This window comes from Chrysemys picta, chromosome 19, assembly GCF_011386835.1.
Source record: "Chrysemys picta bellii isolate R12L10 chromosome 19, ASM1138683v2, whole genome shotgun sequence".
Lineage (NCBI taxonomy): Eukaryota > Metazoa > Chordata > Testudines > Emydidae > Chrysemys > Chrysemys picta.
Window position 1 is genome coordinate 11,530,618 of NC_088809.1, and position 27,613 is coordinate 11,558,230.

Sequence of the window (27,613 nt, forward strand, 5' to 3'; positions counted from 1 at the left end):
GATCATTCGATTTCAATATGTACACAAGAGCCTCTATTACCTCTTGCATTAGATTCCGGAGGAAAATAGTCTTTTGTCGTAGTGGGTCATGAACAAGCCCATCCGAGAAGAAAATCATCCCTTGAGGAAAGTTGTGCTGAGATAACCAGGAGACCACTCTCTGCTTTTGCATATCAGGACGGCCAGTGATATAGATGATCAGGTATCCCAGATCCTGCCAGTGGCTGTTAGAAGCAAAAGCAGCATGGGAGAGGGGAAAGCGGGGGAGAAGTCACCATCCATTTTAATCTTAATGAACATCTTTGCTGAACATGGGAACAATGTAAGAAAAGCCAGGCATAATCTCTCAATAGGTAAAAGGCTAGCTGGGATGGGGTCAGACTTCTGATTTTAATAGCTAAAATCCTGGTGTGTACATGCAATAATTTGTATGCCTCAAGAGAAATGGGGAAGAGCAATAGGCAGACTTGTGCAAATACTGTTGTATAAAACACCAGGGATAATTCATCTTAAATATTCTGCACCCTGTGGATTCAGTCCTGCTGTCCTTGAAATGGATGGAAATTTTGCCTTTGACTTCAACAAGAGCAGAATCACAGCCTGGGAAACTGAGATGCTCATCACTCCATTTTCAGGAGGGTTCAAGGGGCACTGAGTTTAAAACGATAGACCCCAATTCTTTGACCAGTGCAGCATTAACTGACTTCTTAAGTGAAGGAATTAGGTGGTTCTTAAAACTGATTCTCATAGTGCTTTACATCCGGAAGGTACATCATGCCTCGGGATTAAAATTCAGTATAGCATAAAATCCTTCAATATCTCACCAGCCTTTTTGATAATCAGAGTAATAAATGGAAAAATTATCCATTGACTCCATACACTTTTAGGCCATGTTTCCCAGAGGCAGCCTTTTAACTTTGGTGCAATTTACTGTGGAAATCATGAAGTTAAACATCTATAAAATGTGTAAATATCCGTGCAAATCAGGTATAGCTGGATGTCTGACTGATACAAAAATGTATCTGCAAAGAATTATGGGCCTTAAAATCCATAACATTTGTGAACAATCTATTATTTCTCGCTTCCCGTTTGATCCCCTTTGTTAAAAAGGGATGAGGCAGGGACTCCAAAAACACCACTGTCTACGCGTCCCTTACCGGACAACGTCGACTGCCCCAGCTCGGACTTTGGGGTCACTACCCATGATTGAGACACTCGCTGCAAAGGAGCCATCAATGCTAAACACCACACACTCCATTCCCGGGGGAAGCACAGTCAAGTAACTCAGTGCATTGCTCTGGTCGCCCCTGGAGAAGAAAAACAAAGCAAAGCATCAGAACTCAAACTCTGTGAATTACAATGAAATCCAGACATGAGGTCTGTCTGGGACAAGGCATTCAAGGCTCCACAAGCCTAACGGGACTCAACTATCCGGTTTCCACTATAAACCAGAAAGTAAAGATGTTGGGACCCTTTAAGAAGCTAATTTTCCAAGTCCACTGGGCTAAAACAGTGAGATTTGCATAAATCCAATTAAAGCACTGCAAGACAACAACAAAAATCACTGACAATACAATAAAGTCCTGGAGGGTTTGTCCTTTTTTGCAACTGAGAAATAAAAATTAGCCCTGGATTTTTTAAAGCAGCCTAAAAATATCAGGCATCCACACTTATATAGAAAAAAGCGATGTATACTTCTCTGACTGTGCATGTTTCAAAAAGTCAACCTCACTATGTAACAGCAATGGACAGGAATCGACCATCCCTCTGTCCCTGTTTATTGTGCTGAAAATACTGGCCCAGAAGAATCTAACAAATTCACAAAAGGGGAGGAATTCGAACACTAGGTGCCTACTTCCAGAGCTCTGGCATCTGCAAGCTTCTACTCATTGAGTATTCTTTCACTGGAACACAGCTGTTAGCACCCCCGCAAAAGGCAGGTACAGAGATTCCACAAATCCCTCACCTTTTCCTGCCATATGAATCATGTTGCTCTGCAGCTCTGACCCAAGCCCTGCCCCCTTTGTCACAGTGAATGTTACAGCTATAGGGGAAATTATATCTGGTGTTACTGGCAACATCTTGCAGGGTGGATTTCTGCTTGGAAATGTGCCTGCATCACGTCAGGTCCAGGCATGATCATTTAAGGGTAAGGAGGAAACAACTACTTCCATTCTAGCATGAAGCATATTAAACCTGCAATCTAAGACCCAGGGAAGCAGGAGATTGGCTCCTGAGTCAATTGCAATGTTTTAAACTGCAGACTTCCCAAAATAGACCTTAATTTGTTTTTAAGCAGCCCTATCTTCTCAAATTGATTGCCTGCTAGTCTCCAATGGAATTATTACTAATTAAGAAAATATATATATGTGGAATTGGCAAGCTGATCTTCCATTTGATTAGCTGCGAGGACACCTTTAGTTCCATTTTTATTTTAGAGGAGACGTTTAGTGGAATCTGCAAGGTATTTCCCAAGTGGGCCTGAAGTTTAACTCTAAAGTGGAGTATTAAATTAAAACTTTATGTCAAAGCATTTAGCAGTTTTCTTACTAAACATAAAAAGCTTTAGAAGCACATCTGCCCCAATCCACACACTTAGACAGATTAATTTTATTTCACACATTTTTCCTCTTTATGCTTGACTCAGCAGAGGGCTTTTCATGGAACTCTTGAGAGCTAGGAGAGAGTCAATTGATTTCACTTCACTGAATTGTTGCTTTAAGGCTGTGTTTTTCAATTTAAAATAAGCCTGGCACTGAGTACAGAATTAAAGTGATTCCTTCAGTCAGCCTGACATCAACAGATGAACTGAACTGCAGACTTGGAACATGGCAATACCTTCACTATTCATTTCAACAGGAGAAACTGGTCACCACCCTGAGGAATGCAGATCATCCTTTACCCAAACCCCACCCACAAGCAGGCTCTGGATTACGCAAGCTACACCTTTGCTAGGGCCTTCAGACGGCCCTGATCCCCTGTATTTGCAAGACTAAACGCTAGTTAGTGGAGTCCCACTGGCTGTTGTTATTTGTATTACTGCAATGTCTATACATTGCAACCGAGATCAGGGCCCCATTGGGCTGGGCATTGTACAGACATATTAAGAGACTCTCACTGCCCCAAAATGCTTATAATAAAAATAGGCAAAGCACACAAAGGGTTGGGGAAAGGAAGCACTGGGAAATGGACACAAAGAGATGAAGTGACTAGCCCGAGTTTGCACAAGAAGTCTGTGGCAGAACTACACCAGCCACAAAACCATCCTGTCTCCCGTATCTTATTCAAATCTGCAGTGATGGCTCACGTGATGTGAATGACCATTACGAAGCCCAGGGGAGGCTTTCCTGCAAGTGAGGGCTTTGAAGTATCATAAAGCACTTTGACTAGTTTTACTCCTACAGCTTAGTATATTAATCTTAGCAATTAACCAAGTCTGCCTTTGGTCTAGAAAGCAAAATTAACAGGAGACTTGTCCCTCTAAAAGAGCATCATTCCCCTTATGTGCATTAATTAAAATGTTTTCAGATGGTAGCTAAGGATCACATGTATAGTTTGTTGCCAGTTATTATTAGTTACTTGCAATGTAAGTAACCCCCTTCCCTCTGCTTCCGTCCTCACTCAGAGCCAGGCTAGCTGATTGCCTTGCTCTTCAGAACTGCCACCTCGGAGTACAAAAATTAAAACATCTGTTCAGCGGGGGTTTGCCAAGAGGTCCCACCTCCCAGTGCAAATATCCGGATCATAGCCCCACAGTGAACCCCTTGAACTGATATTTGCCCCCATCCCCTCTGTCTAGCCACACAGCAGCACCCATTTCCACAACTGGAACAGATACGTGACCGAGCTCTGAATGTCCTCTCCATCCAGACAAGGGCCATCATTTGGCCCACGTTGTCTAAAAGCATGGGCTCTTTGTCAACATATTGAGCCCATGATGGTGGAATAAACATCTCCAGAGCAATAACTTTGCTCATTGTTGTGAACAAACAAAAAGTGCTTTTGCTCCGTTTGAAGAACGGCACTCATGGTAAATGCAGTTTTCTGTTGGGTTGTTTGTTTGTTTTTAATGGCATAACTCTCTTTGTACTAGGGAATCCCACACCTTAATTATCGAACATTGAAATCTGAAAATATTACCTAACCACCATTTTGATGGGATACACGCCAACTCTAAGCCTCTTCTGTTTGGGTATGTTGTAGGATATTCTGCCACTGCTATTGGTGATCTCTGTGTCGAAATACACCCACCTGCCCGAAGAGGGTTCAGTCATAATAAGGATATCAACCTGTAAAAGTACAAACAAACAAAAAACTATTACATTTGTTAGAATACAACACCCATCAGACTCCTAGCACATGCTAGACTGGCTCAGACCAGTAGTAGTTTAATATCCTGTCTCTGACAAGGGCCAGTACCAAATACCTCAGAGAAAGGTGCAAGAAACCCCACAGTGAATGGTTATGGGATAATCTGCCCACTGGACAGTTTTCTCATAACCCCTCTGTAGTTAGAGGGTGTTTTATGTCCTGAAGCATGAAGATCTATTATTTACCACTTTTTTTAAATTACTGGGCTCAATCTTGCAACATACTGAGTACTCTGGACTCCATCTTGCACAGCACTTAAGCACACAATTGCCCCTATTCAAGTCACCAGGGATTACTTCTACACTGAGTGTGCTTAAGTGCTGTGCAGGATTGGGACAAGAGTGGGACCATCTTGCACAATCGAGCCCCTAACTTCGCATATTCCTGTTATCCCTATAAATGTCCAGTTCTCTTGGCCTGAATGATGTCTTGTGGCAATGAGGTTTGACTACAATTAAATGCTAAAACCCTTTTGAAAGCTTACAACAGAAGTGTTACAAAAATCTACCAATGCATTTACCCCCCTCCGTCCCCCTGCTCCCCTCCAGCTGCTTTTAGACTTCAGTGTGAAGTCATATTTCTCATATAGACACACAGCAGGATGTTTCTGAGGATTTTGTTTTTCTAAGTCCTGAAACTTTCTATGGCCTTGGCTACACTCGCGGATTTACAGCGCTGCCGCGGCAGCACTGTGAAGCGCGAGTGTAGTCGTGCCGCCAGCGGCTGTATGTACTCCACCTCTCCGAGGGGAATAGCTTGCAGCGCTGCGAGCGAGCGTGCAGCACTGCAGGTGCTGATTACACTGGCGCTTTACAGCGCTGCACTTGCTGCGCTCGGGGGGGGGGGGGTGTTTTTTCACACCCCTGAGCGCAGCAAGTGCAGTGCTGTGAATTGCCAGTGTAGCCAAGGCCTATTGCTCACACTGTTCATTTTGTACCCTAAGTGGATTCTGTATCTGAATCTTTTAAGTACCCCTTAGCACAAGGAAGGAATGGGGAAAACATGAGAAAGTTTTGATAGCAATAAAGTGAGAAGAATCATTTCTCTACAGACAATTTTCAAAGGAGTAGTGGATCTATAAAGAAAGAAGAGATGTATTTTCTTTAGTGAATTACAGCTTGAACTTTATTTTATTCAATCATTCAGTTCTTCCCTTTTTCTTTTATAAAGATGGGGAAAAAAATCTTCTGTGGTGTCAAAGTAAAAAGCAATTTCACAGAAAAAGCAAACACAAACTCTTTGGTCTGCACTCTCAAACAAGTCTCCTCAATCATATCCATTCCACAGCAACGACTTTATGGTAGGAACATAAAATGCTACTGATTGCTATGTCTATTCACCGTGCCTCAGTTTCCCCATATAAAATGGAGAGAACGATGCTTGCCCTCCTTTGCAAAGTGCTTTGAGATCCTTAAATGAAAGGCGTTATGTACAAGTGCAGAGTGGTACTTTTTCATTGTGAGATTTGACAGCCCCCCAAATTAGAACGTTAACTACACTTGCATGAGTGAAAATTCCACAGCCCAAATGAATTCTTCAAGGGAGTCGGAATGACAAACACTTCTTTTGCACCATTAAAGGCACGAGAGACTAATGACAGAATTTTATTACATCCTAACGCAAGCTTTGCTTTCCCCATTGCTGAAATGCAGCCCTTTCTGAGGCATGAATGCAGCAGCACACAGAACAATGTGGGGGAGGGAAGTGTTGTCAAAGGACAAAGCCCTTACGGGGGGGGGGGGGGGGGGGGAATCCGTAAAATAATAAACACTGGTGTAAATCGGCATAGCTCTGCCAAAGTCAAGAGGCCGATTTACACCAACCGAGAATCTGGCCCAGCTTCCACACGGAGCAGCTGGGGACTCTGTTTCTATGGAACACGGGGCTTAGATGCTATGGTGGCATAAATTAAAGGCTTAGGCCCTGATTCAGCAAAGCACTTGAACATGTGCTTAAAAGAGCTCTGCTGAATTAGAGCGTTGGATACCATGGTGATGGGCACTCTAGGAACCCCCAGCTTCGACAGAACAGACATGGAACTCCACTTATCTTCCTTGGAACTGGGGTTCAATTGACCTTAATAAGATTGCATGTCGAATCAAGGCATTTCATGGCTGAAATCCTGGAGTCTCCCTTGTAGGAGAAAATAATGGGATTTGGGGTTACATTTAACAGAAGGGCAAACTCCAACATTACCCAAAAATAGAGTTATATGTTGTGTGGCCAGTCAAACTATTTAGGTTACGATGCACCTCCCCATAGAACACCGAGCATGCAGAAAAATGCATAATGAAAGAGACACTGGAAACAAATAAAATATTAATAAAGCATGTAAAATGCCTTTGAAACATCCAAATTAAGCATCTGACTGATCAGAAAAGCATTTGGTTTAACTGCACTACCTTCTCCCTCACTCATCATCCCTGCATGAGTTTGTTTCCATACAGCTTAATAAGTAATGTCTCTCCAAGTTAGTCTTTTTATGTCCTTCTCCCACAGCTGTATTTTGGGTTATACCAGAGACATACATTTAAATGGCAGTAGTGGGTCTGCGGTCTGAAAGAGGAATAAACTGGGATACGTTTTCAATCTAGTTAGTTTCATGCTTGTACCTGTTAGAAGCCAAATGTGTTCGCTGTTACTGAGATGACAGAAAGTCGATGGGAATACAAATGAGCAGTCTGTAGAAATCCTAAATGGACTCTTTTGAAGAATTCCCTTGGAAAATGGAATATATGTGTAAGCTGTAGCACTGTGCCTGACAGGAACAAAGAAATTCTTGCCCTTTTCAAGCATCTCAACCCCAGGGTGAGGCAGTAAATATTCATCCCCATTTTAAAGAGGGGGAAACCGAGGCACGGAGCAGTTACATGACTTGCCCCCAAGGTGGCATGGCACTGCGCCTAGTTTAGAATCTTGGTCTCCCAGTTCTGTGCTCTAACTGGGAGGCCTCCCCTTACTAGCATCCAACACTGACTCCTCTAGTGTATTTTTACACAAGAGGCTGAAAGCAATCATAGCTCGAAGAGAATTTTCTGCTTACTGATGAGAGCAACCTAAAGTGAAGCTAACTACATCCGACTCCCAAATCATGCATAAAGTGATGCTTATGGAGTGCTCAAATCAGCACAGGATCCAGCTAATTTAAGAGTTGTCGTCCCTCCCACGGCTCCTTCTCGTGCCTCTATAATCAAAATCAGTCTGGATTTCAAGTGACCTTCTTGTATCCTCTGCGGACACAGTGTGCTTTGTTCTCTTGCATTGCTAGCACAACAACCCCAACTCCTGAGTTCGGTGCAGGAAGCAGGGGCAGATCAAACACTTAGGCCAGACTAACTGCTGCTGCAAAAATGCACCAGGGAGGGGGAGTAGAGGACACAGAGAGCAGACACCGTGCCAGTGATTCAGTTCTCGAAGCACAAGCAAAGACCTCAGGCATCCCACACATGAAAGGGGCCGGACCCAGTGTCTCACCCTCCCAGCACAGCCAGTGGCACTAAGGGAACACATGCTGCATCATTTTAAAGCCTAGATTATTTGCTGCTCCTGAAAATGCTACCTGCCTGCCTCAGCACTGGGCAGGCAGAATGCCACCTGGGCGGCGCACATCCCCCACCTGGAAACATCCGTGTGAGTGCAAATGCCACAATCTAGTCCTTCAACAGCTCGAAAGGCAGGGTGGTCCAATGGATGGGGCACCTGAGTGGGACTCAGGAGACCTGCATTCCATTCCTGGCTCTAACTGACTTGCTATGTAGTGCTGGGCAAGTCACTTCACTTCTCTGCTTCCTTTTCCCTCCCACCCTGTCACCGTCTTGCCTATTTAGGCTTTTAAGATCCTTGGGACATGGACTCACTCTCTCTGTACAATTGTACCTAGCACAATGGGGCCCCTGTCTTACTTGGGGCTCTAGATGCTACTGCAATATAAATAAAAAATGATGTGGAGGGGGGTTACTTCATGAGCAGGCGGGAGTTGTAGTCTACTTGAATGCATAACTGAAGCCTTTTAATACAAAGCAAATATACTATGAGACTGCATTGTTCACTCATAACCAGATAGGTTCAAAATATCAATTCTACATTTGAGAAATGTTATGCATAAGTAGTAATCAAGTTCTGGAGCAATATAACTAATGTGCTTCTCGTAATGCCAGTACTGATGCCCGCTCCCAGCTTCCTATTCATCACTGTACCAAAAGATGATTTTTTTTTATTTATTTATATATATATATGTGTGTGTGTGTGTGTGTGTGTGTGTGTGTGTGTGTGTGTGTGTGTGTGTGTGTATATACACACACACAGTGTGATCAGAATAAAGAGTGGTTGAAAATCTAATAAAAGGGCTATGATAAACATCTGCAATAAAGTTTGAGCAAATCTGTGATCTTATCCCCTATGTCATCTCAAGTAATAGGGCTGTTTCAGAGTTCTTACAAACCAAGACACCAGATTGAAACAACGATCTTAACTAAATGTAACCTCACCCCACTTTGATAATTAAATTTATATTGGCACAGGAAAGGCTGAATTCTGCAATGAGATCATAGCAGCAGCACATTCTTAGGAATTGCAGAGCAGAACAACAAAGCACAGAAATACTGTTACATGCACTCTACTGGGTTTGGAGTCAACATAAAGAGGCAAATTTATCCCCTTCTGTAGCTTAATTGATTTCAATGGAGTTACTCCCAGAATAAATTTAGTCAACTTCCACCATGTCACTCAACCAAGAGTTCTCTATGGCTGCATTAGGAAAAGCCACGCAATTTTTGCCTTTTACAGTAATTCAGTTGTGGGGGACTTTGCTATTACATTAAAGGCAGAGGTGCAACAAGGTTCCCTAAGCTGCATTTCCAAATGCAGTGGAATGGGGAACAAACCTGCTTTGAAAAGCCTTTGGCGCGTGCGCACACACAATTTTCTTTTGGAAATGTACCTGCAATCTGCCACCATCCCAGACAATAAAGATTGTTGTATTGAGGGGGTTGGACTACAGGATCTGCACACCTCTTGAAATTAAATGGCCCATTTTAATAGTTTACTGTCCAGACATTTCACCTTTAACGAGCACTATATTAACCAAAGTTTACTATGCAACCAAAGAACCAGTCCAACAATGGCAGCAGAAATTCAGGCTTCCTCCTCCTACCCCTGCAATGGTCCTAATTTCTGAGGGGATAATCTTTAGATATGGATATCTGGCACCAAGCAAGCCTTAGCCTGTCTGCTAGGTTTTCAAGAAGGTGGCCAATGGTGCTTTTGAATTCTATAGGATGAGAATCCAAATATTTACAAGGGAAAAGTGCATCAGAAATGCTACCAAAGGGGAGAGTGACAGTGACTAAATTAAATAGTTCTGGTACATGCAGTGAGTGTCCCCCAACTTCACTACAGTTATGGGACTGCCAGCATTCTATACATATTTGTCACAGCCAGGCTACGGGAACAAAGGTACCTGTAAGCACAGAGGTTCTTAGCCTTTTCCATACCAGGATCCCCACCACCTTCCCATGTAGCAATTTGAAAAAGGCAAGGCAGGAGGACAGCTGGTTGTGACCCTCACGTTGAAAACTGCTGCTGTGGCCAATTCTCTATCAAAGGTCACATGAAATAATGGCTGTTTCAGAGTACTGGAACTCCAAGCAAGACTTCTTTTGCACTGAAGTAAGATTCTCACTGTGCCATGAGGAAGTCATAATACAGACTGATTAGGGCTTATGCCTGATAATTAGTCCCGGTTGGCTTCTTTAGCTCACTTTCCCCAGTTTAGCACGTGTGGTGCCAGGGATCGTAATGCATCAGGTAAAGGAAAAAAAAATCTGCCCCACGTCTACATTCCACGAAACAAAGAAGGGGCATGTATTTCCTGGTAGCTGAGGTGTGCTAAATAGCAGTGAGAGCACAACGCAAGCTTCCTTTATGTAGACCAGTTATTAAGAGTGATTATTTAACTGCAGATGGTTTCAAAAGCAAGATGCCCGAGGTTAGAGTGCAAGCAGTAGATTGTGCTCAGAACCCATTATTTCATTCCTAGCCTGTGATTACATTCAGCTCAGCTGTGTCACGACCCTGCCAGCAATGACAGGGCTAGGGATGCTATCTGTTGCTTTTCAATAATTCAGCTACCACCACCACCTTCATTTTCCTCTGACAAAACAGTGATAGTTATGCCATCACCTATTGTAAATGAAGGCTGATAACTCATTTAAGGAAACAACTGCAAGTCATTCTTTTAAGGCTATGTTCGTGGTATTAAACCACACATCTAGAGGGGACACATTTTTGTTTATACAAGCTGATGGTATAAGTATAGCAATGTTGGTCCTTGTCATTATTTTCTGTTACAGACATTTGTTACTAAATAAAACTGCACTGATCATGAAATCTAAATATGACAGAGCCACTGTTGGGCGATTCTACTGAAGCACAAAAAGATTCACCATTACAGTTTGCAATGAATCTGTGCCTATGTAATAAAATAACAACAAGCACTAATATAATGTTTTTCATCTGCAGAACTCAAAACTCAATGCAAAAGTATCAGGATAAGCATCTCTATCTCCATGTCACAGATGAGAAAATTGAGACACGGAGAGGCGAATTGTTTTACTTTACTCGAAATCACATAGAAAGACTGTGGCTCAGCTGGGTACAGAACCCTGGTCTCCTGACACCCAGGCAAGCGGCCTGTCCACTGCACTGCTAGACGCCTCACTGCGAAATTCACTTCCTGGTCAACAGCGGGGATACACTGGTAGCTTGAGAACTTCTGTCCAAAATCCACAGCCCTGCCACTTGAGCTAAAGGAGAATCTACAATAGGCTGGGTAGTATTGTATTCTCTGCATATCAGTCACTAATGGGCATCACACAGGTCAGTGGGCCGGACGTTCTACCCCAAAAGTGGGCTGGGTGGTTCACCGATCCTGCAACAAGCGCAATGATGTCCAGTGGGGCTCTGCCCCTCCAGTGCTCACTGCATGATCAGGCCATACACGCTCACTGGTTTATTGTAGCTTAACGCTTGGCTTTATTAGCCTTAAACACTTCTATTGTATGAGACTTTTGGAGCAGCAACGGCCCCAGCTGGGTCACATTACTACTCCGGTGCTAAAATTCATCTTGAGGCTTCCTAGTTTAAGAGAACTAATAATGATGTGACTCCCCCGGAGTCCCAATTCCTTTATCCGAATGCCTCATCTGGGGGATATACATTTTTTCTCCCATGATTTGCCGCTGCTACAGAATTCTCTCTTTTAATTCTTGTTCAGGAAGTTAATTCTGTCCCCAGTAGGTGGTGTGATAGGATGGAATGCTTAGGAATCACTTCACAGCTGATGCTCAGCATCCACCCGTTCAGATGGCCAGGAGCACGTAAGAAAGGTGATGGGTAGAAAAGGTCAGATATCAGAAGGGTTGTTTCAGCACATGTTTGCCAGGGTGACAGGAGATGCTAAACATGGTCCCCATCACTGTGGAGTCATCTATGTAATACAGACAGTTAAGTGTGCTCAACACATGTCACCACTAACATTAATTTGGGGAAAATGATCCACAGAAGCTCTAGCTTTACCTTTTCACCCGTTAAAGCGACCATATCCAGGGGGCCATACATAAACCGCCCAACCAGTATCTGAGGACCATCTTCAGCTGCAATGACGTCGTTTGCTCTGTGATTGGCAGTTACATTCTGAAATGAAAGCAAAAGGTCAGTATTTCCACGTTGTTATGCCTTTGGTAGGCTTTGTATTAGGTTGTTTGTATTATATTAGTGTCTACGCCCCATCAAGGTCAGAGACGACAGACACTCATACTAAGAGGTAGTCTCTGTCCCAAAGAGATTGATTATAATCTAAATAGATGAGGCAGACAAAGGGCGGAAAGAAGGGAATATTATCCCCATTTTACAGATGGGGAACGGAGGCACAGAGAGATCAAGATTGGGACTTTTCAAAAACACATGAATTACTTAGGAGGAGCCCAAGTCCCATTGAGAAAATCAGCAGGACGTGTGCTCTTCTTAAGTGGCTTAGGATGGCATTTTCAAAAGCACCTAAGGAAATTGTTCAAGGTCACACAAGAAGTCTGGCAGAGCCCATCTCTCCTGAATCTCAGTGCAGCACCTGAACCACATGGCCACCCTTTCTCTCCAATGTTCTAGTATTGTTTATTAGTATTATAATAGTACCCCAAGGCCTCAGGATGCTGGGTGCTGAACAGATCCAGACAACCCTGTATTTAAACAAACATTAACACTACTCCCTGGGGTTGAAATTCTGCCCTGGCCCTTACAGAAGGCTAGGACAAAGCACATGAACGCTTAGGCCTTTGCCCTTGGAGAGGAGAATCAAACCCAGCTGTCACAATTCCCAATTCTCCTGGATCTCACCATTGAATCCCACTGCCCTAATAGCAAGATTATGATTGAGGACTAGAAATCACAATCCCCGTGTTGTCTGGCTTAATAGCACTGGAGAGGGATAGTTCCGTGCCTTAGCCACACAAGTAAGGATTAGGACGTTCAGATTCTATTCTCAACTCTGCCAAGTACGCACTGGTCACTTTATCTTTTGGTTCTCTCACTCTGAAAAGCAGGGCAAATGACCTACCTCACACCTGTGTTGGAGAGCTCTGACTTGTGAATCTCTGTGTTTCTGAGAATTAAGAAGCTAAGCAAGGGCAAAATGTTATGTAACCAATATCCACTATTCACCTAAAGATGCTTTGAGTTTACAGATCAACCTATTGTGCTTGGAACAATGTTGCTTTAATTTTAATACCATTTTTGTTGTTTTATAGCACTTACGGTTGGTTGTTGTTTTTTTTTTGAAGCCTCAGAATTCTGTTCTTTTAGTTCTCACTTCTATATGTTCACTGTCAGTAGGATACATGCACACACACATTCCCTCCTTCTCCCTAGAGATACTTAATGCTTTTCAATTCTTTACTAATCTGCAGTTATGCAACAATCACACTGCAGGTGAGAGAACTGCATTCCATTGAAATTGTTGCCAGGAAAGACATATCTGCATCTGCTCTGGGATGACGCATGATACGTACTCGGAGCTTGACGTGTGTCCTCTTCCGTAGCCATTTCTCTCGTGGATTGGAGGGGCTTAGTGTTGCAGGGTCCAAGCTGTCATTTTCCTTGACATTCACATTTTCATACCTCATCACCTGAAATGAGATGAATGTTATAACAAATGATGGGCAGCCACCAGATTGGTGGGGGTGGAGTAAGCACAGTGCTGCAACAGTTTAGTTGTGTTCCCCAGATCATCTGGTAAGAGTACGCTAGAGAAATGGGTAATCGGATCAGGAATATTAATGTACCTGCATTTCATTCACCTTAAGTGTCAAGCAAGCAGAGGATAGTTATTGTATCTGCACAGTGCAGGTCTGCAGCTCATTGTGTTGTTTTCCATTCACAATGAAGCAAATTTATTCCTGCTTCAGACTCAAATCCTCACAACCCACAGAAGCCAGAGTAAACAGTGGGAGTGTTACATAAGGATCGGGGACAGTTGCATCCTCTCCTCCTGGGCTGTGAAGCCATCCACAAAGCAGTCGCATGGTAGCTTATGGACCATAGTAGCATTTGCTGCAACCTTCCCCTTTCCTTGATGGGCCTGGTGGCCCTCTCCCTGACCCCACTTGCACTGGCTTTCCGCACCTAGCCCCCATGCGAGTAGTTCCACGTATTAGGTCCATATGCAGTAGCATAACAACAAAGATGCCAGCACCAATTCAGTCCAGTGGTTGAACATGCAAAGCTTGATTAAAATACAAGTCTAGCCATACTCCCATATGATCTAAATGTCAGCACCCAATAGGGAGCTACTGTGCTCTCTGTGGTTCTAAAGGAACAGTCTACAAACTTAAACAAGAGAAGGTTGGTACTCTGACTGGTGACCGATGGACCATGGATAGCATGAGGTTACTTCTGTGTAAATGAGCAACTGGCTCACCAAGCATAAACCTTCAGTTCAGCCTCCTCCACAAGCTAATGTGAAATGGCTGCTGTTGACTATTTCAGCCTCCATATGGATATCGTAACACTCCTTCAACCTGGTGTCCAAGATTCCCTCCTAATGGGCACTTAATAGAGAGGAGCCAAACCAGAACGTTTTAAGCCAATCTGACGTCCCCAGCCTGGTTCACACTGAAATGGAAAAGTGCCTGTTGAGACTGAGATGTCCCAGCTGCCTAGAAGAGATGGGCGCCCAACTTGCTTAGGCAGTTTTGAAAATCTCAGCCTCGCTTTTGTTTTAAATGTATATTTATATGCACGTTAGTGAGACCCGCAGACCTGCCAGTGCAGCCGCTGCTGTCTCAAAGAAAGGTCCTCTGAGTAAAAGCCTGCTATATACAGCCCCACGGCTTTCAACTGGAATTACGGGCCTAACAGATTTACAAAAGCACCGAAGCAGGTTAGGCACCTATCTGAAACTTTAGGCACCTAAATACCAGTGTAAATCTGGCCCTAAGTGACTTGTTTAAAGTCACACAGGAAACGGAATTAAACCTAGGTCTCTGAGACTCCAATTTAGTGTTCACCACAAAGCCAGCATTCCTTTCCAATCCAGGCTAAGCAGCCATTTACTTGTAATGCTATGTTTCGGAGACCGTTGTTCCAATGGATTGGTTCCTTGCCTGTGTCAAAGTACATCAACAATCTCAGCAGGATCACCTGAAGAACCATCTATAGTTATTGGAACAACTGACTAACCAATTAATTGTCCACTGTTTTTTACCTCACCCGCTTCACAGACAGAGGGGTTACGTTGAGAAGTGACAGGAATAGCACTGGAGAGACGAGGTGGGTGAGGTAATATCTTTTATTGGACCAACTTCTGCTGATGAGAGAGAGAGAGAGAGAGAGAAGCTTTCGAGCTCCCACAGAGCTCTTCTTCAGGAATGGTACTGATCGACTTTGCCATCTCCCTCTCAGGATAGGGCTTTAATGGAACCATTGAAGAGCACTCAGTCTTGACATTTATAAAATATAATGGGTCATGAGCAGAGAGAAGGGCATTGCAAAGGTGGGGGCAGAGGATGAGGGGTGTTTCTCCTCTAATATTTAGAGGTATGAGAGGAAGGAAAATATCTTTTCATAGAAAATGACATGGTAACATTCAGCCCACAATGATTTTTTTTTCCCTCCACATAAAGACAGCCAAGTCTTGCTGACTTTCCTCACATGGATAAACCTACTGGAGTTCTAGGGACTATTTGTATGAGTCAAGACAGACCTGATTTGGCTTGGGAAGCCTTTCACCTGAAGTTTACATCTGTGCTACTTGTTGTCTTAACTTGCTTAAAATCTTATGGGGAAAACTAACAGGAAAATCAAATTTGCTAATGGAAAGATAAGTACATTTCTAAAGCCAAGTACAAGCAGACCTGGGTAACCCATGATTGGCTTTACTCTATACGAGTGACTGTCTAACAGGTATAGAGGACTCTGGGGTTTTAGTTTAGACAGGGTATTTATTCACCAGCACAAATCCCATTCACCATGGGCATTGCTCAGTCAAAGACAATTTGGCTCTACAGAACGTTCATTAACCTGAATCTGTACAGAGGCAGAGCGAACAAGTTGTACCTGTATTACCTAGTCATTTACACAGTGCTGTAAATCTACATGGTCCTTCAGAGACATGGTCCCTGCCCCTGAAAAGCTTATAATCAAATTACACAAGAAAAATCACATACACGGGTCAAGACACAGCACAACAGCTCAGCTGCGCACTGGGGGACCCTGAGGAGGAGAAGGTAGGAAGGATTGCTTGGAGAGAAGTAGGAATAGGAAGGGATTTGAAAGAGGAAAGGAGAGGGTGCTTGATAGAAGAAGGAGGAGCATGCCATGATAAAAAGGCATAAAGTCCAAAGCTGGAGAAGAAGAGGGAGGGAGCAGTAAGACACAAGCACTGGAAATCAGAACAAATTGTGTGTATGTGTCTGTGTCTGCAGAGCTGAAAATCAGGGACCTGAATTCTATTACTTGAAGAATTATTTTCTAAAAATAAAATTCTGAATGTGACCACTTCTCTGCTTTAAGGAGAGCAGCAAATCTATTATTCCTTTAAATGGAGATTTGTTTTGTTTAATGGGTAAATTTTGCTTTTAACTGACTGATGATACTGTTTCTAGCAAAGTTTACTTAAACTGGCCTTGAGAATTCCACTGTGGAGAGAGCCTCTGACCATTTATTGCCAAGTTTGTGCTGAAATCCTCAGAAAGATATCTGCATAACCTCTTAAATCTGTCTACCTTAGGTGTTTCTAAGGGGCCCATTACCTTAATCTCTAAGCATCGAATGGGGAAGTTATGAACACTGGATCTAAGCCCCTGATTTTAAGCGCAAAGGGTGATGGATGATATGCTTGTATGAACTTTGCCAAAAAAGCATGAGTTACATTGAAGTTTGCAGTATCTAATAGATTGTTTTGCTAGGCACAGACTGTGTAAATGCATGTACCTACACACACCCATATCCACAATGTGCACAAGCGTGTCATGCATAATTTTCAAACCACTCAGACATTCTGGGAATCAGACTCTGAATCAAATCTTGAATAGCAGTGGGTTTGTATTTCATTAATGGTGCGGGGGGAGGGGAGGCAGAGTGAAAAATAAATGGAGACACTACTAGGAACGTGGGGGAAGGTAAAAGAGGAGGCAGAAAAAATTGAGTATTGAAAAACAAATAGCATATACAGGATGTCTACCTCTGGCAACTTAGCTTTGGAATGGAAGTTTTCTTCTATTCTTAGTGCATAACACCAGTTAAAAGAAGATAGGCTTGTGGAAAGAAACTGAATCAGCATGCGTGGGGGAGGGGAACATTGGACCTGGGGGAGGAAGGTTTACAAACCCCCAGATTAGAGGGTCTTCAAAAGTTGAACTCTGAGGTTTTTTGATCTCAAATACACGTAATGGCTATGCAGAATGTATAGAAAGAGTAAATTATAAGGGTAAACACAAGAAACACTTCCCTCTTCTGTTCAGAGATGGTAAGTGTGTGAAAGTCTTTCCATTGACTTCAAGATTGAGATTGGCTTTAGACTGAGTCCAAGATGTATCTATATTAGCTGTCCTCTGTCCTGGAATAAGGAACAGGATAATGACAAGTTTAACGGTCACTGGTTTCTTATGAAAATGCACAGGATTCTGTTCAAATGAAATGGCATGAAGTTACTAAATCAGTGTAAGCTGTAGATATTTTTAGGTTCCTTCTTGATAGGCAAATGATAGACTGATGAGGACACTTCCTACTCAATTTAAGGATCCATTGAAAAAGGTGACTGTTGAAGAAGAAAACAAAACCTTTTTCCAGATCTTGGCACCAGTGTCCAAGCTAAAGGTCCCCCTCAGTTCTGATAAAACCAGAGTTAATTAAAACAAGTATACATTGATACTGTACAGGGGCAGGAATATATAGGTTTTGACTCAGAATCGGCTGATAAGCTACTGCACCAACTGGAGGCAGATGACTCTTCTGAGAACTTGCATAAGAATTTAGCAATGGACTTTAGTGCTCCATTGACACACAGTTTATTCAACAAAGATTTTGTTACAAATCTGAATGGAAAGTTGGAAATGTGCAATTTTCCATGCAATGGAAGTTTAAAAAAAAACAAACAAAAAAAAAACCCCTATTTCAGAAGAACTGAATGGAAGTTTTCAACATGTCTGGCTGGGCAGCTGGGGATCCAGAGAGCTGAGCAGGTAGGCCAGCCAGGCAGTCCAGTAGGTGGGCAGTTGGGGAGTTGGGCAGTCCAGTGAGCCAGATGGGCTGGCAGGAAACCAGACAGGCAGACTCTGTAGAAAGTCAACAGACCCCAGTCATCGGCAGGCAGGCTCGAACCTGGGACCTCTGGAGCTATATGCATGAGCCTCTACTGCATGAGCTAAAAGCCATATAGCTGTTAGCTAAGGCTGTAGAGCAAACTCATTAATATCTCTTTCTCTGAGTGGTATTGGTGCCACTAGGAGGGACAGAACACCACAGCCAGGAGGTGTGTGTGTTACATCTGCATCAGCTGAATCGACACATCCCCAGGGAAAATTTTGGTTCCATCAAATCAGCATTTTTCAGATGCAGTACTCCATCGGAAAAATTTCAACCAGTGCTTGTATTTATACTGTGCTGATCACCATGCAAAGAGCACCTACTCCTCATTTACACTCCTTAGAAAATCCTCTCCCAGGTAAACAGAAGTCAACTTACTCTTGATAAATAAAGGTAAAACACACACATACTAATCACGGGGTCAGACTAATGTCTTGGTCATTCGGGGCCTGTTTTATCAGGAGTCAAAGCTCAGACTCCTCCATGCCCTCCGTATAAACACAGTATCCAATTAGACCAACCTATTATTTCATCCAAAGTACATCAGTGCTGCCTAATATCAACAGCATCTTCTGTTACCAAAGAGTAGCGCTTACAGTGCCATACTGACTATGCAGACAATTCTGATCCAAAAATACAACCTTGATTAAAGCCCAGGAACTTGCACATTAAATTACTATTTGTACCCTTTGTGCCTATTTTTAGATGCCAGCTTATGACAATTCATCTCTTCTTCATTTAATATAGTGCTTTTCATCTTCAAAGAGATTTGTCGATAACTATTCAGCTCTCACTGCCGCTTGTTTTGTATTATCTCCCCTCCCCACTTTTTGGGTGGTACCTTAGGGACGCCAAGCAGAAAGGGCAAATGCCTTCCCAAAGATCAAGGAGGATATGACAAAACTGAGAATGTAACCCACATCTTACTTCCAGTCCTGTGCTCTAGCTACGAAAGCATCCTTCTCTTATAGTGTATAACAATCATACCTCACCTGACACTAAAGAGGTGACCTCCACCTGAGTTGATAGCAAAATTGAAAACAAAACAGAACAAATGTGAGATGCCGCTGGGAACAGTGCCAGTGCAGGGACTGGAAAGCAGATGTTCCTGACTCCCGGTCATGTGCCTAGACAATGCCTGTTTCTCGGAAAGGATGAATAACTTTTCACCAAACGAAGGTTGCTGTATAGCTTAACATTCAAAGGGGTCTGATACAGATTATTACTGAGTTATCCTTTAGACAGACAGACAGGATAAAATTACCTGTCTTAAAATGAATGCCACAACGTCAGTTGATTCCCAGTAGCTGGCGTGGAAGAGATGGGGCAGGGCCACTGTTGGGAATGCTGTTAGAACATCTGGGCAGTACAGGGCGTAATCTATTCGCTTTGTTCCCCACCATTTGGCAGTAACTGCAAAATAACAAACAAGCAACATGGAACCACGTTTCTAACAGATACCCTGTTAATAATCGCTCTCTTTTTGATTTAGGCAACTTGGTTAAAAAGATTCTCCCAAAATGTAGGTTCCTGTAAAAGACATTATAAAGCCTAATATTAATTGTAATGTTTTCATGAATCAAAAACAGTCTATCATTTGGTTTCAAACAGTTGCTCAAGTGTTTTCAATGCAAATTGTACCATTAGTTGCATGCTGCTTGGGGCAGGGAGCATATTCACAGCTCCCAGCATGATGGGAGCTTGATTCTAACTGAGGGCTTTGCATGCTGCCATCATATAAATGATAAGTTATAATGTCTTAAGACCATATACAATGAAACTGACTAGTTTAATGTTGTCACTTTATATTAAGAATTCACTCACAAATAGCTCTTAAAGGGTTAATCATATCTGAATAATAGATGTTTTCAAAAAGGGTAAATTCATCAATTACAGATTAGTATTGTCCAGCAGGCCAATAGGTTGCTTATAACTATCTATAGCACTTTAAGACACAGGACTTTTGTACATTCTTTGTAAATAAACAAAACTGCATCAAAGAAATACCTGACTATCACCAAATTCTCCTCCCAAATGGGACACCCACAGGGACCCAAACTTTGACTAGTTGCTTGGGTCAAAAAAGGGGTAACAGTATCCAAGATTGGAACATGCTTATAACACTTATTAAAATTTACTCCTTATAAATGACTTAAAAATACCCTTAATAAGAAGCATGACCTCAATTTAATTACCTTATCTGAGCAAAATGCAAAAAACCCCAACTATATAAATGGAGGACATTAACCTGGGTTAATTAAAATTCTAGCTTTTTAGGCTCTTAAAAGCACTACTAGTATTCCTGGAAATGGAAGATTCCCTGTTCAAAATAAACCTCCATAGGCCTGAGGCAGATGGAAGGATTGACACTGTATCAGAAATAAACAGCACAAAGCCTCACTCACTACTGGAGATGTTTGCTGATGGCAAGCTCTCTGTCGACCCGGAGGTTTCACTGTTCATGCTGACCAAGCTTGTCCTCCTTGTCTTTCCTTGTGACTGACTCTGCGTGTCTGGAGATTCTGGAGTCTCTGGAGAGGCGGGTCTGACCCTGGAGATGTTCTCAAGAAACAGGGCGCTCTGGTTGTGAAGAGTGTCGGCTGCATGTTTTAAACATGAAAATCAAAGAGAAAACACTGTTTTCTAACAATTTCATTGAGGTCAGTGGGAATTTGCCTGTATAAAGATTATGGGTGAGGTTCCCTCTGGAGAGAGCAAGTACAAGCTAAGGAGCCTATATGAAGGAAGCTACCAACTCCCACTGAAATTCAGTGAGAATTGGCTGCTTTAGGCCTAGATTTTCAAAAGTGACGACGTGCTTTTGGATGCCTCCATTTCTGTGACCAGCTACATCTCAAACAGGCCTGATTTTCAGACAGTGGCAGCTTAGTTCTTAGAAAATCTGGCTCCTCTAAGGCAGGGGTTTCTCAATTTTTTTTTTCCTGAGCCCTTCCATCCCCACCAACAGGCTATAAAAATTCCATGGCCCACCTGTGCTACAACTAGCAGAGCAATTGCCCAGGACCCCACGCCACAGGGGGCCCCGCAAAGCTAAGTTGCTCAGGCTTCAGCTTCAGCCCCAGGCAGCGGGGCTTGGGATTCGGCTTTTTGCCCTCGGCCTCAGAGAGTTTAACGCCAGCCCTGCTCTCTGGTTTATTTTGCTGAACGCCCTGAAACCTGCTCACAGCCCCCCAGGGAGCCCCAGACCTCTGAGTGAGAACCGTTTCTCTAAGGTATCTCCGACTGGGCACCCAAAAATTGAGGCATCCAAAAATCACTAATCAGATCTGCATATCTTGGCTTAACTCCCTTCGGCTCCTTCGCAAAGCCTTGCCTAATTCCTTAAAATAAGACTTAAGTGAGTCATACGGTGCATAGGTCTCATGCTGGCCCATTCCACAGGGGTGAATTTCACCCTGTTGGATGTGGCACATAGTTAATCAATCAGTGCAAGTGCTACATGCCACTTAGACAATGGTACATTATTATTATTTGCATTGCTATACATGATTCCCTGTAGTTCAGGAAGATAGGGACAGTCTCACACTCAGTGGATTTTGGGTTTCCTCCCCCCGTGTTTTCCACTCCAATTTTAGTTTTAAAGTTTATTAAATCACAAAGATGCCTTTTTCCAATGGAAAAAATGAAACCCTTATTATTAAATTAATGGAATCCTGATGGTCATTCATTGACTGTGAAAGATTCATGTGAGCATCTTTCTTCGAGATTGAATTTTCTGACTCATCTCATACGCTCCAACTTATTGCATTAACGTCCATTAGCTTTGGCCAAATACCGCCTGATTTCCCACCAAAAATAAATGATTGCAAATAAAAGGAAGTGCGACGGAAGTAAACAGGTTTAAGGAATCCTCTCTAGGTGCAATAAAAAAACATGAGCAAGTGGTTTTACTGCTGACCTATTCCAACTGAGAAGTAGTTGAAATTATATTTTCAGCCTATACAAGAATAGTAAAATGTCTGATACCAAAATCGTTACCCGAAAATAAAAGAAGAAGCAGGTTTCTTTCTACATATCTCACTACTTTAATTGCTCTGTTTGATTGCTGCAGAGTGCGCATCCTAATAGTCCCAGTTGGAAAGCTAAATACGAAATAGCCAAAATGTTGTGACATCTATTAGACATATGCCTTCCCGATTTGTATATGTCTGTGCACACAGGCAAGTTTTTGCACAAATTATTACAGGGCTAAATACGGACAGCACAATAGGACTGCTTTGATAAGATTATGGAAGGGATGGTATGATGGGATAGCCTAATTTTGGCAATTAATTCATCTTTGACTATTAGTGGTAAATATGCCCAATGGCCTGTGATGGGACACTAGATGGGGTGGGATCTGAGTTACTACAGAGAATTCTTTCCTGGGTATCTGGCTGGTGAGTCTTGCCCACATGCTCAGGGTTTAGCTGATCGCCATATTTGGGGTCGGGAGGGAATTTTCCTCCAGGGCAGATTGGCAGAGGCCCTGGGGTGTTTTCACCTTCCTCTGCAGCGTGGGGCACGGGTCACTTGCTGGAGGATTCTCTGCACCTTGAAGTCTTTAAACCACAAGTTGAGGAATTCAATAGCTCAGACATAGGTCAGGGGTTTGTTACAGGAGTGGTTGGGTGAGATTCTGTGGCCTGCGTTGTGCAGGAGTTCAGACGAGAAGTTCATAATGGTCCCTTCTGACCTTAAAGTCTATGAGTCTATTGAAGTCAACAGGAGTTTCACCCTCAGATTATCTAGGCAGTACCAATACGTGGAAGAGCAAGGTGTAGGAGACTGACATTATTCCTGTGATGTTGATTTCTTTATTCCCCTGATACTATCAAACCAATTCTGTAATGGTGTAACAGTGATGCTTTAGAGACTGTGGACTGTAGGCATGTCTGTTACATACAGAATTCTTGCTTCTTTGTGACTCCTGTAAAAGGACTGGCCAACTACCAATGGACAGTTTGCAGCACAGCCAAGCATGGTTAATGTGTATTTATTTAATAAAATAGACCAACTTCCTCTCCCACCATCCCTACCCCGCAAATATGAAATATAAAAAAAAATAAACCAATTCTGATGGTGCATCTCCCGCATCCTTCGTATGCTGATTGACTTCTTAGATTGTAAACTGTTTGGAGCAGATACCATTTCTCCTTCTATGTGGACAGTGCTTAATATTGTGGGCATTACCAGAATACAAATAAGTAATAACAGTCACACTTTAAATTAAGGATACATTTATAAGTCGCTTATAAAGACAAAATTTATTAAAACATCTACTAATCATGTGTCAAGGATCGTTAAGGCCAACAAGTCAATAGATTGCTTATCACAATGGCTTATAACCATGTACAACACCTTCTAGTGATGTTCTTGTAACCATCTATAACACATACTACCCAGGTCTGTAACATGCGCATAACATTTATCAACTATTTATAAATGTGCCATTAATATGAAGTGTGACCAATAACACTTTCTTTAAAGTGACTTGTCCATCTTGAATACACATATGAAGGGCAGGCATCTTAAGGTGGTTACAGTACCAGCTACAAAGTGTTAAAGCACAACTGGTAACCAATTGGATGGGATGTACGGTAAGGGAGGAACGCTGATCAAGAGCAGACAAGGCGGGCAGAACCTGCCTTGTTTTTCAATGGACATCACAAACCCCTAGTGATATTGGCAAGAGGAGAAAATGGGACTCAGTCCAGAGAACAGAGCAATGGAAGCAGAATGGTTCATTGCACTGGGTCTCAACCTATTTACCATTGCGGGCCGCATATGTGTTACGTGGGCCGCATCCACACAATATATACACTATCTGTATGGCCCTGAGGTTGTCACATGGGCCGTAGCGTTGTGCTGGTTGGGTCACAAATAGCCCACAGGCTGCGGGTGGGGAACCACTAGTCTATTGCAAAGGGAACTTGACAGGGATTCAGGAGACCTGAGTTCTGTTCCTGGCTCTGACGTGTTGTGTGACTTTGGGCAAGTTACTTCTCCTCCCACCAGGGCCGGCTCTAGGCACCAGCAAAACAAGCTGGTGCTTGGGGCGGCACATTTTTCGGGGTGGCACGGCCAACACCAGAATTCCGCCCCTAAAAATGTGCCCCGGCTGCCCTAGCTCACCTCCGCTGCTCCCCCACCCTCCCAGGCTCTCAGGAGAGCCTGGGAGGGAGGGGGAGATCCCGAGTGGCTGCGGCGCGCGAAACAGCTGATTCGCGTGCCACTGCTCTCCCTCCCTCCCAGGCTTGAGAGCCTCGGAGGGAAGGGGAGACTCTGAGTGGCCGCTTCTCCTGCTCCCTCCTAGGCTTCAGAGCCTGGGGGGAGGAGGCAGGGCTGGGGATTTGGGGAAGGGGAGGAGTTGAGGCGAGGCAAGAAAAAAACGGGGGGGGGGGGCAAAATTGATTTTGCTTGGGGTGGCAAAAATCCTAGAGCCGGCCCTGCCTCCCACTCTGTCTTGTCTATTCAGATTCTCTTTTACCATGTGTTTGTAGAGTGTCTAGCATGGTGGGGTCCAGATCTCATTATTGTCATAGAAATAATACTAACGTGCTGGGTTTGCCTTTCCACATCCAGGTGTCACCAGCTTCCATTGTACTGAACACCACAACTATTTCATCACATTCACACACAGAGGGGAATGCAATGGGGCCTGCCCAAGCAGTCATGATAAGCCCCAGTTTTTAAGGGCATAATAGAATCTCCCCCTAAAAAATGCATCTGAAGCTTAAATTTTCTGTACATTATTGGAACTGATAATGCTTGAAAGAAATGCAGCAGAATGGGTTTCCTGTGAACACACACTGAAACCCTTTGAGAGAGTGTGGTTTATTTTGATTTCAGCCCGAACATCTCAACCGGAAGAGACAGCAACTAAACCCTATTACAACTGAGCCAGGGAAAGCAATTAAAGTCTAGCACCAAATAATGGAAGATGAGATTTGGAGAGAATATGCTGAATTGTAGTTTCCATGGGAACTTCCATGGGTTAAGGGAAGGCTAGAGAATATAAAAAGATGAATAACAACTTTCTTGCTGTTACTGGTCCCAGCAAGCCATCCTGGTGAACCGGATATAAAATGTGACTTCTAACAGAATGCCTCTATAAAAGGATCTCACAAGAAAACTACAAACATTACTTTATGCAGCGTAGCTATAGCTGTATTGGTCCCAGGACATTAGAGAAACAAGGTGGATGAGATAATATTTTTCCCTTTGTGGATCTAGCTGTAGTCCTTTTAGGATAACAGTTGGATTTCGATAGGGATAGGAAGTGCTTACTAGGCTTGCTCTATCCACCTGCACTTGAGATGCAGTCCACTGCTAGAAGATATAGCAGATATTAAACTGATTCTACATTTATTCTCCTACCTTTTTAGATATCCTGAATATCATGTTTCCATACCATTCTCCCATACATTTCAAGTATCTCCATTCCTTTTCTTACTGAAATTGCCCTTGATAAATCAATAGCCTAACAAGGTAATCACATCTACATTAGCAACTGTATTGATCGTTGCAGTCAAATGAGTAATCATCAGGAAAAGAAATAGTTCTCAAGGCTAGCCAAGCCCCACTGACTGTCAAAAATTCATCTGACAAAGGTCAGTCTTGATCACCATTAACGCAAGGAGACAACTTTGCTTTACTGAAACTCTTAACATGTTCTTTGCATGTTGCCTGTGAAACAATGGTGGCTCAGCGGAATAATAAGAGACCGTAGGAACAGATCAATGCGGGCAGAGATTTGATATGCATATAAGTGACGCCATAAATTAACATTATAAAATGGACCCTCTGAGTGGACTTAGAGATGGATGCTGTTGCCTACTGAAGAGAAAAGGAGATCATCTGCATAAACCTGAGCCACTTTTCCTTACGTTATCTGACTCTAAATGGAAAAAATAAATCTGATCAATAGGTCTGAACGTTTCAAGCTTAATCCTGCACACAGTGCAGTAGGCATTAAGTCTTTTATAGTCATTCAGTTAGCAAGAATTGGAAGGTAGCTATAGTAAACTCAGTTTTCACCATGTTCTCCAGCTTGATTTATCTACATCCTTCCTGTGAGTCACATCATGAAGTTCCCTCTCTGGTGGTAACCACTTCAATTGGGTTTCCAGATTCATTACCTTTTCACATAAAGGCACCAGTTAAGAATGCTAGGCCCACAGCTACAATAGAACCAGTCTCATTTTTAACTATGTTCCAAATCTTCTGAAACAGGATCTGGAGAAGAGTCTCTTTTTCAAGATGAAGGGTTATCAGGAAAGGAAGTTTTGGAAAGCGGTAGAAACATCATGAAATGCATGGGATTAGGCTTCTCCAGAAGGGCCATGAAACCTTTCAGTTTTAAGACTTGCACTTTACATAAAGGATATTGGAAGCTGGTCTGCCACAGGAAGGAAAACTCCACGTAATCAACAGAATGAATCCCATATTCATATAGCACCTTTCATTCCAAAAGATGATCCCAAAGCACTTTTATTTTGTTTAAATTAAATGAGAGGATTTCATCCTTCATTGAAATACAGCTCACTTTGGGGTAAAACATGGCAACAACTTAAGTCTACATAGATTTGAAGCCAGGAGGTGAAGTTGGAGTTTCCAGTTATTCTGGGATTAATGCAAAAAGTTCCATGGAATCTGTTATAATCACAAGAGTTCAGAGACTCTGTTTTACAACTCATGCAACAGACAGCACCTCCAGCTGCACACTGGCCTTGTAAGAACATTCTGGGAAGTGGATTCAACATGATCCCAGAAAGAAGATCTGCTACTACTAAATCAGCAACACCACACCGTGCAGCATCTGCAAGGTCTCCCCTTCAAGCATTCACTCTATCTGAATCTGCTTAGCTTGAAAGAGCAAATGGGATCACCATGAAAGACAGCAAGGCTGCACTAATACAGTATCCTGTATCTTTGCTACCAGTCCTATGGAAGTATTCTATGGGCCAGATATTTAAAGGGATCTTGACATGGTCTCCTTTTTTGGAAGGCACAAGTCCTGCCATTTAGATGTCTACATACCTGATTTGCTAGGACATTTATATAGAAAGGTGTCTAAATGATAGCATTTGCAGACACTATTCAGTATTGGTGCAGAAACATGCCTATAAAAAGGAATCTGCATTGAGAATCCAGCCTGGGAATTCCCTCTATATTAGCCTGGGAAAAAGTACTTTGGAGTTAGCACATACAGGCTGTAGCTACACTAGACAAATCCAGAGCAGCTTCCAGGGAAGAGCAAAGGATATTAATAGAGATGAAGAGATAAATAATAAATAAAAATGAAGAGAGATGCACCTTTGAACAGGGAACTGGATGGGTGAGACAATATTAAACAGCAACTCAAACTATTTGGAGTCTTCTG

The 27,613-nt window shown here is 42.9% G+C and overlaps 1 protein-coding gene across 6 annotated transcripts in view; it reads right to left on the minus strand.

Annotated features, from left to right (window-relative positions):
* Window positions 1-27,613, minus strand: part of PITPNM3 (PITPNM family member 3) — a 357,167-nt gene that overhangs the window by 8,261 nt on the left and 321,293 nt on the right. For all 6 annotated transcript variants that reach the window (XM_065573372.1, XM_065573369.1, XM_065573367.1 and 3 more), the window contains 7 exons: window positions 20,634-20,828; window positions 19,493-19,641; window positions 13,434-13,550; window positions 11,947-12,063; window positions 4,141-4,289; window positions 1,158-1,307; window positions 41-224 (listed from right to left, as the gene is read on the minus strand). In XM_065573372.1, the coding sequence (XP_065429444.1) occupies window positions 41-224; window positions 1,158-1,307; window positions 4,141-4,289; window positions 11,947-12,063; window positions 13,434-13,550; window positions 19,493-19,641; window positions 20,634-20,828 (1,061 nt within the window). The remainder of the gene's footprint in view (window positions 1-40; window positions 225-1,157; window positions 1,308-4,140; window positions 4,290-11,946; window positions 12,064-13,433; window positions 13,551-19,492; window positions 19,642-20,633; window positions 20,829-27,613) is intronic.